This window comes from Manduca sexta, chromosome 27, assembly GCF_014839805.1.
Source record: "Manduca sexta isolate Smith_Timp_Sample1 chromosome 27, JHU_Msex_v1.0, whole genome shotgun sequence".
Lineage (NCBI taxonomy): Eukaryota > Metazoa > Arthropoda > Insecta > Lepidoptera > Sphingidae > Manduca > Manduca sexta.
In genome coordinates, this window is record NC_051141.1 from 3974749 (window position 1) to 3987055 (window position 12307).

General features: G+C 35.6%; 1 protein-coding gene across 4 annotated transcripts in view; it reads left to right on the forward strand.

The window, feature by feature from the left end:
• Positions 1–7044: 7044 nt before the first annotated feature.
• LOC115444843 (flocculation protein FLO11) overlaps positions 7045–12307 on the forward strand; it is a 36887-nt gene continuing 31624 nt past the window's right edge. Inside the window, exons 1-2 of one of the 4 annotated variants that reach the window (XM_030170782.2) lie at positions 7045–7151; positions 7387–7486. In XM_030170782.2, the coding sequence (XP_030026642.1) occupies positions 7467–7486 (20 nt within the window). In that variant the 5' untranslated portion in view covers positions 7045–7151; positions 7387–7466. The other 3 variants (XM_030170784.2, XM_030170783.2, XM_037443974.1) reach the window with 3 other exon arrangements.

The following is a 12307-nucleotide window of genomic DNA, read 5'->3' on the forward strand; positions in this document are numbered from 1 at the left end:
AACAGTATGATAATGTTTTTGCTAATCACAAGTATCTGTGAACTATTTCCTTCGATTTCTTCACTAGGCAAGCCTGTATCGAAGAAATCGTCCTACGAGAATAAAATTTGTGTTCAGATAGCACTACAAAATCTAAATAACTTACATATTAAAAATATCTTAACTTATATATTATAAATATTTATTAAAAATATTCCGTAGTTTTTTACTTTAACGAGATACTAGATATTGGAACCGAAATGGGCAGACCAGTCTACACAAGCAGTTCATGAGTAAAACGCTTGTGCCAGCCATAGACCTCCTTAATTATATTCCACAACCAACTAGGCTATCGCCGCTTAATTAACACAACCCCAAGCTACTTACAAACAAAAAATAAAAGAATTATTTCCTGGATCGAATTACATTATTATTCCAAAGAAACACGACCTCGTCATAAAAAAAATGAAAAAGGTTTTTCTTTTATAAAACTGTATTTAACCCATAAATGACTTGTTGATCCTGTGGAGCCTATTTTTGTGATTGGATATTTTGTTTTAAATCTTTTAGTAATTAAGTAAGTATGGATTAATATCCATACTTACTTAATACAATACACATTTTGGATTTTCTAAATATTTTTATGGACATGCATTAAATTTGTGAATATGAAAATGATCGTACTATTCTATATATAATATTCTATATGCACGTAACCTCCATTTATATTACGAACCGCATACAAAACATTTTAAAGCAAAATAAAATGATTTTCGACGCAACTATCTATATATATAAAAATGAATTGCTGTTCGTTAGTCTCGCTAAAACTCGAGAACGGCTGAACGGATTTATCTTATCTTGGTCTTGAATTATTCGTGGAGGTCTAGGGAAGGTTTAAAAGGTGAGAAAAATTCGAATAATTGCCGGGAAAATCCTGAAAACAGCATTTTTCTATTTCCCATACAAACGTTTTCTAACTAATACGTAGAGTCAATTTGAGCTTTATTGCTATTGTATAAAGTTCACTGTTGTCTAAGCAATGTAGGTGTGTTCCTAACATCAAAGCAGTGTGCGTTGGAGCACAGAATATAATAATGTAATGTCGCGTTCTGAAACTCAACAAAAGTGATATCGCGGACCCGACTAAATTGAACAGTTACAAAATTTAATATATCATTAGTTATTTGGTTGGCTTCACGATATTATTTCTTTTGTTTTACTTTAAAATGCATGTTTTCGTTATGGGCAATTTTTGAGCTACTTTTGCATATCTATACTTATAATAAATCTGTAGAGAGGTCAATTCTGTACATGAAATATATTTCCAAAATAACTTTGGGTGATTAGGGATCGATACTGATGCCAAAAATGCAATTAGTAAAATTTTTGTCTGTCTGTCTGTATAACCGTTATAGAAACAAAAACTACTCGACGGATTTTAACTTAACTTGGTACAATTATTTTTCATACTCCTGAGCTGGTTATAGTATACTTTTCATCACGCTACAATTAATAGGAGCATAGCAGTGATGGAAAATGTTGGGAAAACGGGAGAAGTTACTCCATTATTTAAGCTTCCGTCATTTCGTGTGCAACCTTAATGGTTAAAAGTTCCTTCAATTTCACCAGGATCCCATCATCAGACCCTGACCGGACAATCGGACCACCTGCATACCACCATAAATTAAAAAAACATCCCGACAAATTGAGCACCTTCTCCATTTTTGAAACCCGAAATCCACGCGGGCGAAGCTGCGGGCGGAAGCTAGTTAGCTAAATAAAGAATAGCAGTATTTATGATTTTGAAATTTTTCCCAGTAATTAATGACAGGACTGATAGGAATATATTATATTATTTAATATGGGTTTAGAGATTTCTCGAGTTCCAAAGAAACTGTGTTTTTTATTAGTGATGTCATAATTTTCGTTGTAAGCGAGTTTGGTCGTAAGAGGTGTTAATCGATTTTGCACGTCTCAAAGTTATTGGCCATACTGAATATGAATTATTATATAATAGTTTACTTGTCATAGATGGTAAATAAGGATAAACTAGTTTTATTTAGTTACAGTCTTGACTTACTCATAACGTTAACTGTTACCGCATCTATTACAAGGACCAAAAAATAAACGGATGTTTTTAATACGTCAATAAATGTGAAAGGCTAATATGATTGTAATTTTTTACCTCATCATATCCTTCAAATGCTGGTCCGGTACCAGCAAGTGACAGGTTGTAATACACTATGTGTCATAGTTTGTGGTGGACGCGGGGTCTTATTTACTGAGTCATTAAATACCGTAAAAATGAAATAAAAATCCAATGGATATAGCTCGCCGCATACCTATGGCGCAGAAGTGTGTTCTTGACCTTTCGATTGGTGTATTATTAGTGCTCCAGTTTTCATATTTAGTAAATACTTTAAATCTACCGGTTGTATACTTTATTAGTCAATCATAGTTCACGCAATATCCGCATAAAATTACATTTCAAATAGCCGTTTTAATATTCAATATTATAAATGATACGAAAGCGTTCTGTTTGAAGCATCATTAGAGTGTTAACCTATCATGTGTTGGTGATGTGAAACGTGTAGTTTAATGTTCGGGCTATATAAGTCCGTGCAGGTTCCAGGCCGTGCCAGGAGTAAACGTTGCTCGTCCTGACGGACGCACCGTCTGTCACCTACCTTTGTAAAAAACAAATCCACGGTCATCCATATGTTTTTTAAAAACAAAAATACACAACAAACACCTACAATACTCCTGTACGCACTACTGATTCTGATTGTTTTGTTTTATTTGATAATAGATTTTTCTCGTGGCTCCATCCGCGTGAAAATGATTTCCCGGGACAAAATAGAGCTTATTTTAAGTTAGACCTTAAGAAATACTTCGGTGAAAACTGTATTCAATTCCATGAAGTAGGTTCTACGTGATGCCTGTACAAATAAACTGTAAAAAGTAAAAAAGCTGTTATTTTGGCTTGTATTGATTTAATAAAGACCGCCGATATTAGTTTTTCTTCAAAATCAATAATGTACAGACAGCGGCTTGTTACAATTTCGTTATAAGTATGTATATTTTGTAACAACCATAGTGGCATAAAACTTTACGTTTAAGTACTATCATTTCAACTTAACGTGGCTTTTTTTTAAACCTGTAGATTTATTTATAAATACATCATTATAATTATGTACAGCATACAGATGATCACGTCCACCGCCGAGTCGACAAGCTTTGTATGTTCTCCAAATATAGACTAATAAAATGCCCAAAATCAGCTACCGATCATCTTTCTTAAATAACAACGAATTCAGATACAGCCTTTGAAGCGCGTTATATGCATGAACGGGCAAAAATTGTTGGTGATCTGATCCTGTGACTTCTGGTGACCCTGCGGTGAACCGTGTAGGAATTTTTAGCCTGTATGCCGTGGATTCAACCTCTCGCCTGGTCAAAAGTTGAATAACCTTCGGGTTTCATGTTTGCAGATCTCAAAAATGTTGGCTGACACATTCACACATATTTTTAAATGTTACCTCGTTGTGTGAACGAACAAGTAAATGTATGCCAGTTAATTCAACCGTATTCAAAACTAATATTGTTGTAATTGCGTCGACTGTTACCACTGGTTATGTTTACTGTATTTGGAAACATCGTCGATTAAGTTATTACGACAGGTAAGTAAAAAGTCCAAACACTAATTCTAATTTAATGGCATACCTACTTAGCTACTATTTATGGATACTTGAAGGCATGGTGTGGTCAGATTGTTTGACTCACGTGTATTTTTATATTTTTTTGCATATCACACATTGGAGTGGTATTGTCGAGATGTCATTATGCTAATATTGAAACGAAGAGGAACAAAACTAGTTCGGACCGACAGCTAGACTCTGACGACCTTGACTTTTGATGCATTCACATGAGTCCGCTACGTCGGCTGGGTTTATCATTATCATTCTAACGAGACGTGCCTTCTAAAGCACCATTTAGATCCAGTCCATATAACATACGTCTAATGTATGTCGTGCCAACACACGCGAACAAGATTCCAATTTTAGTTGTTTTGAAGAGGCAGGCAAAGGTAAATAACCAAGGTCTCAGAATACTTAGTCGGTTTATAATTCCGCAATGTCAAGGGCTATGAAGGCAACTAAATAAGTATGAAGTTATAAACTTGGAACCCGTTGTGGTGCTCTTAAAATAAACCATCCGTAAAAGCCATTGATAATACCTACTACATAACTAATGTATCATACCTGTTACCTACATATTAAAAGGTTAATATTGTTTTCACAAATATAATTCGGCAGAGTCTCCACGTGTAATATATGATTTATAAGTAGTGATACATGATATGTCTTCTCCTACTTAAAGCAGTTTTGCGTAAATAAATCATTTATTCTTTTAACATAATTATCTTTTAACTCGTTTTGCGTACTATTATTGGAATTTGCACATGGAATCCGAGAAGCTCTCGTTTATAAGTGTTATTTACCTTGATTGTTCCACAGGTCGTTACTTTTTATTGTCGCATGATTTTTCTCTTCCTATACAACTGCAATTTTTACGTTTTCCCACGCTATTATGATTTTACTGGTATTTAAAATATGTTTCCTCAATCTTTGCGAGATAGCCTTAGACTGATCAAGGCATTATTATATTTTCATGGAGATTGCTAGAGTGACATCTGACTACAATGTAGAGAATAAGTAGGTAATGTAGATGTAGAGAATAATATATGTATGTGTGTGATTACTCAGACAATCGGATTATAACTAATCCAGATAATTTTAGGCAGTCGAAATTTGACGACGCGACGGTGAATAAAAGGTCGACACCCATCGGTTCTAACCCGTTGCAACATTATTTCCTCAAATTTTTGCAAAATCGTTTAGGTATCATTCGTACAGCCCTTGTCCTTGTCCTGCGTACACAAATTCATCGAATTTATTAATCCCTAACTTTATGTGATAATTTGTAATGAGTCTATAGCAACGTCAGATATGTAGTAGCCAAAAGAAGTTAGTAAAAATAATGATTACACAAATTGTAAACTATCGGTATTCTGTTTGTTATCGGTAAAATTCCTGTAAATTTCTAAACCAAATATAGCAATAAACAAAAACATAATATTTTGCTTTATATTTGTGAAGATATACACCACGGTGACAAAGCGTTGTTTCTGCAGGAAGAACACCCACGTATCAACTTTCTATACGCACTGTTTGACCACAGTTTTTATAATGTTTTTATGCATTTTCATGCAGTTATATAATTCGCATTTTACATGCGTGTAATAAAATACGTACCTTTATTATGTGCATGAATTAAAAAGACAGCTTTCATGAATTCTATGATAGAGCACTCCTAATTAATTTTATACCAACCAATTCTCAGAGTTAATATGAATGATCGAGGACATGAACTATGAATAGATTCGTCATATGAATGACATTGAATTATGTCACATAGCATTTGCCAAACGTCATATTTCTGTCGAAACAGAAATGGCAAGTCGAAATGGCAAATTAAATCAGCGATGTGTCTTCGTACCTTAAAGTCTGACCCTTGCAACCTACATTACTTTTAAGGGGCCTAAATAAATGTTATTTATATTATAACTTTAATGTAAAACTGTTTATCAAGAATAAAATTGGGCATTGACATAAATTCCATGCCAGCGATGGACTGTTATTGAAGTTTTTTGAAGTCAGTGGGTTTAATCACTTAAACTTATCGTCTTAGTTCGCGGAGTGCAGGACATACAGGGCTATATGTAATTCAAAGATTTAGGTGACGTTGCTACTGCTTACGGGAGGTAACCCTACTCACCAGGCGAACGGTTTGCTCGACGCCACATCTTATGAAAGATCGAAAAAACGTTCCTACGTTAATACTACAACTTATATAGAAAAACGGAAGAAAAAGGCGAAAATATATTATATAATTAATGATAGCAGAAAAAAAACACAACGATAAAGTAGGTCCTTCACCCGGCTGAGATCTTTTTTTGTGAAATGAGATTTTTTATCACATGACGTATTTCTTGATTCTTCATTTTATATCGAGAGGAACACTGCTTTAGACCTCTACATTTTTAAACTTAGATATTTGAACGAAAAGATCCGTAATAGTATTAAATAATAAAGAACATTATTCTACTTATTAATTAATTATGTTACTTTTTAAAGCATGAAAATATGCGTCACCTAACATAGGGCTTGCCTTTCATGGAATGATGAGTTTATAATTTCTCGAAAGGAAGGGAAAAGGTCCGTTATTTTAAAGCTCGCGTACAGCGTGACGGATTCATGAACTCCTTATAAAAAAGGAAGTGAGGCGAAAAGGTCTTCGACCCGACGTTGTGATGAGTTATCGTGGTAAGGGCATAAGTATGTATGTTTATTCGTATTTCCTTGTTGTGAAACTGGGCGTTTGAACTTTGGTAAAGCTCACTGACACAACTCGACGCCTCTCATCACGCGGTAAGATAATTTCTTTTATCCAAATATTTTATTTTGTTCTTTTTTCTCTAAATGCAATCTCAGTTATTTGCATAACACGCAAACACGTTATTGCAGATAAAACATGTTTTATATGAAAAATAATTAATAACAGATCCATAGTTCCGTCCTCCGTGAAAATAAACTCATCCTGTCCTAACCAATTAGATATTGTGATACAAAATACTGTTAATTTCTATACATTAGAAATAATAAGTCATAAGAGGCAATAACGACCTGTAGAGCTCTTAAACAACGAGATTAAGAATACGGAGATCTTGCGACGCGTTGAAATCTTTCGTAGCGTTAGTTGAAAAGTTTCTCAGTTTAACCTTTTTAAGCGCTTAGATCACTATTCTTTAATGAAATAATAAATTATGAATTTTATCTGAGCGCACATTATTAGTAGATGTTACTAGGTTTAGTATATATTATTTTTTCTATGATTTTTGCGTGAAATTCCAGCTCGCAGTTCGGTAAACGTTGGAAGAGGGTGGTGTGATGTGGTGTTCGCCAGGGTTATAGGAGAGGAGAGGAGTCGAGGGTGAGCTGGTGGCAGCGGCGGCTGGTGGGCGCGCGGCTATAAGTAAGAGGTGCGCGCACGGCGGCGAGGTTAGTCGCCGTACGGCAGCGCGTCGGTGTCACCCCACCCCCCCTCCGGTGCGTCCCACCCCCACAGTCCCCGCACGCACTCGCCTTTCTCACACGATCACCGGCGATCCTCGCTTGCGCAACCCGAGTCGAAACCGAAAGGTCGCCGCTATTGGCATTTAAGCGCTCTCTGACATTAGCGTTGCATTTAAATGTGCGATGCAGCTTCCTCGTTGAGCATCACTGTCGCAACTGTGTGTCGTTTGGGAAAGGCGCGAGTGCTGACGTGAGGTCTCTGTTGCAGCCAGCAGCCCGAGCGAACCGGGCAGGCGCGCGCGCCGCACGCAATTCAAGTACCGCCACCACGCGCCACCAGCAGCCGAGATGATCGCCAGGACAGCACTGTGAGTACCACACTACCACATACCACCACACACCGCAACATATCAAAAACCACGCGCCAGCGCCCGTACTGCGCTCGCGATACACGTACCTACAACTACAGCTAGTTGCCGTGATAATTACTCGTCAGATCGATACGTGCTGTTCACAATCACTTTCTAATATTGGCGACGATAAAGATTATTGTTATGTAGGTACTTGTGCGTCGGCAGGCGCAGACACTTAGCATCTCCGAACCTGTCTTCACACCGCGGCCGGTTCACTTTCATCGCGTGTTTGCATAGATGATTCGCTGTCGCTGCGTTAGTTTACGTAATGTTTAGGATATGATATATCGACAAAAATCAGATCTGATTTCTTGTGTGGAAATCAGGTTTTCATTGCTCAACGACAGCCGACTGACATCACGAATGAGGGCGCGCATTTCTCAATGAAGCCAGCGAAACATTGCTTTTAAAATTATGCACGACTCGCGCGCATATTGTGACCCGCGCGGGCGCCGTGCGATATTCGCGCCTGTTTACACTGCCTGCGCCCACGGAACGCCTGCCGCGCGTCTGCCGCGCGCTAGCTGAAGACGCCCCTCGGAGTACATATTGTCTTCTCATAGCGCTAGAAATCGAGCCGAAATTATAATATGTCCAGACCGCAATGAGGTTAAGCAACAGATCTATAAATACTGCGCGACGCTATTATTTCAGTATATGCATATACAAGCCATTCATTATGTCGCCGCAGAGTCGTGCGTCATGAACTTCTGACTTGATAGCTTTCTGCACAAAGACTTATGCTCTATCATTTTGCATTAAACATATTTTTCTATGTTTATTATCGTATTTAATACAAAGTTAGTAAATTTTATTACAATGATAAAAAAACTGGTAGTGAAATTTGTAATTGGAATTACGTAGTAGATTTTTAATAGCCTATAATTGTACGCTCGTTATAAACAGCCGTGAAGCTTTCGCAAATTAAATTTGAGCGATTTAAATTTCTTGTTAAAACACACTTAATAGTTATCAAAGGTAATTTTTGGCATTTATGAAATATGAATAGTAATGTATGTATGTGTGTCATAGTAATTATGTTTTTATGAGTAGTTAAACTTGTATGTTGTTAAAACACATAAAGCATGCAAAAATTAAAACATTTTTCAAAACGTCGTCAAAAAGGTTTACTTTGGTTGTCAGATCGAATTGTTCTTTATAAATACCACAAAAAACTAGTTGCCAGTGCCACAGAAAGCTCGTGCTACGAATTAAAAACCTATATGCTAATACAGTTAAATAGGCACGCCTAGAAACGTGGGGATTATTACGATCATGTTTATTTAATTTTGAATGTTAATAATAAATTAATTCATTATAGTTTATATTATCTGTTATAGCACTCATCGTCATTGCCACTTATTTGAAACGCGTTGACGACTTCAACAGCCCTATAATTAAATATATCAATATAAAGTTACCATTTTTAACAACCAAAGAATTGAATAGGAAAAGGTTTTGTAAATAAGTGAAGCATTTAAACATACGTGTCAATTTATAAGACATAGGCTTATTGAAAGCGTTTGAGCGTTTTATTTTTAAAGTTCATATACGCGTTCGATACTTGTGATAGAATATTCACTCTTACTGAAATCCTATGTCATAATTGCTTTCATTTCGAAGCTTGAACGGTTTGATACTTTTTAACCCTTCGGCTTAGTAAAAACGAATGGGAAGTCAAATACTTTATATACCAAGTACAAAGTAGTAAATCAAGGAACTCTAACATTCAAATTCAGCGAGCGGACCCGCGCAGCATGCTATGTACCCAAATAATTTTTAATTTATTTCCGCACCGAATACGATGAATATTTATAAAAGTGTCCTTTTATTGATCCTGAATCTATACAAGTAATTTCAAAGTTGCTGTCTTATTAGTATATGAGAAGCAAGTCAATGTTGTTACTGATCATTGAAGGTCATTATTGTAAATTTTGAGCTAGAGATAATATTTATTGGATAATACAAAACCATTTACAGATATAATGTATTCTTGTTTGCATTAACTTTATTTTGAAGTCTAAGGGCCGATCTCTGATTTGAATATAAATTAACAATTTTATTTTATTATCTCGAATTTTCCTTGAATCGCGGATGACTGTACGTTCGCAGAATTCATCGTTTGCGAATTAGTAAATTTGTTTTATTATAAAGATACAAAGCACGCTTTATATTATACCTGGATTCTTTAAATCGGTTTTTGTATGTTTTTTAAATTTAAAATAATGAGGGTCGACTCGACTACCTTCTTTATTGATTATAATATTTTAAACTCTGAAACCTTTGATAAAGCTGTCTAAACGTGTCTGGGAAAAATATTTTACCAATTTTACTTAATTAAGGTCGTTGAGGCCTAAGCGTGAGGGAAAAATATTTTGCTGCGTGAAACAAATATCACCAACAGAGATAAATATATATAAATTACTAGCTATTGCTGGCGGCTTCGTCCGCGTGGAGGAGTTTTCCGGTATATTTTTTTACCGAATTACTTGATATGTATCGTTATATAAAGACGAATTTACACAAAATCATTATAAATTGAAGCCTATGTGTTATTCTGATGTATAACCAATATTAATGTAAAGTTTCATCTAAATCCATTCAGTAGTTTTTTTTTGAAAGAGGAACAAACATACATCCCCACATACTTTCGAATTTATAACATAGTAGGATATTACATTACTTAATCACATCAACAAGTCTAGTTTTATATTGTCAGTTGTCTTCCTTAAAAAGTTGCAGAGTTATCGTTAAAACGATTAGATCTGGTTACTCATGTTGCCCTAGTGTCTACACTCTAGGCGGATGTTGTTTATTCGTAAAGTTCACAATCGCTGTATGAGTAAAGTTAAATACAGTTTATGTAGAAATAATATAAGCTCTACGTAGTATAATGTTCTCTAGAATAAACAAACGATTATTTGATTGGTTACGCATATTAACAGATTGTACACGTATGTAAAGATTTTATTATAATATATCCTATCGTGAATCATCGGCACGGAGGTTCCAGTTTGCATGTGGGATTTAACCTTAACCCAACAAGTTTCTAACTTGTCGAATGAGGTCGTCTGTCATCCACATTCGGCTTATAATTAAAATGCCAAAATAGTTGCGACATTCCATTGTGTATTCATCATTATCACTGACGTAATCACTAATGTTCTTTAACGCGCAATTAGTATTTTATATAATATTTTGTAATACACAAACACGGACAGGCGTGTTGTCGTGAAGAAAGTTATTAGCGATGTCTCGGCGATTCGAGCTCTCGTACGTTGACACATTACGTGTACCGCACAACAATTGTAACATTCAAAGTGCTGGCAGACGCTTCCTAATTAGGTGATTTAGACGTAATCATGTGTAAATTTATAGTATTGTTTCACTTTCCCTCTCAAAATGTAACGTAACCTATCGTCGTCACTAATGCCAAATTCGTTTTGGCTTTGTTTTTGAATACAAAACACGCCGGTGGAATTTCTCCGGGCTACAGATTTTCGATACTGTGACGCGTGTGTCGAAAAGAAAGTTGTATCATACGTGAATATCGTTTGAACCCGTGTCGAACATTTCAATTGATAATGGAGTGTGGTTGGCCGCCCGTCGCTTCTAATAAACTTCTCTGGCGATGGCGTGACTTCTTCCGCATGTATTTATCGCTTCCAAATTACAAATATTTGTGGGACTTTCAACCGGTTTGGAATAGATTCAAATTATGATTTCACCGACTCTCGCGAGGTTCGTGTCCAATGTCTGCACTTGCTCCCTTGTATGGGCATTATATTACACAATGGCAGGCCAACTACGCCATTTGTAACCTTGCGATACAACTAAATTCATTTCGGTCAAAAGCGTGTATAAAGCAATTTCATTAGTTAAATTTTATGGCGTTTAGAATAAATTATTTATCAATTTACCCTGTTGGAAACGCCGAAAGGTGCAATTAAATTGTCCGCTTGTGTGGTTAATAGTACGTATAGTAACTATTTCGTGGTACATGTTTGCGTATCATGTCAGTGGTGTCCAAACCTCGCTATTGTTTATGATCTTGCTCTCATTATTGTCGTTGCCCAACAATATGCACCGAGAACAACACTTTGTATGTTGGCACATTCCTGTGACGTTACTGTGCGCTTGTACGTGTTCCGAATATTGACTTCGGTGTATTTTAATGCTAACTTTTACCAGTGTCATGGATATCGTCCATCTATTATTTAATACACAATGGAATTATTCCAAGCATTGACTCCATTAATTATTTTTATCTGTTTTTGCAATCCTTACTTACAGTATTGGACAAAAGATTTTATTATCTTCGTTTTTAACAGTTATCTCTTAATAATTAGTAGTAGTTATTTCAATTGTTAATGGCATTTATCAACATTACATTTGTTGGCCACCGCGTCTGCTATCACGAAAAATATTTGAATATGACTTTTTTAAATCTGTTGTCGGATCACGTATTTTGATGACACATACATTTATGTTGGAATGTAAGCGAAATGTGTGCGAAAATTCGTTGTATTCTATAGAGTAACTTTTGCGTGATGCGTTAACAAATAAGTCCAGAAAGCCTATATGTTTAGTTTAGGGTTAAAATTATTTTACAAATTACATCAGAAGCTATCAAAAACAATAAAAAAAAAATACTATTCGGCAATCTGTCCTAAAGAGGACATATATTTTTTTTAATTGAATACAGTTAATAAAAATTATTAGGCATTTTTTGATCGATTAATATTACTCTTTATTATAGTATGCTTATGGATCATC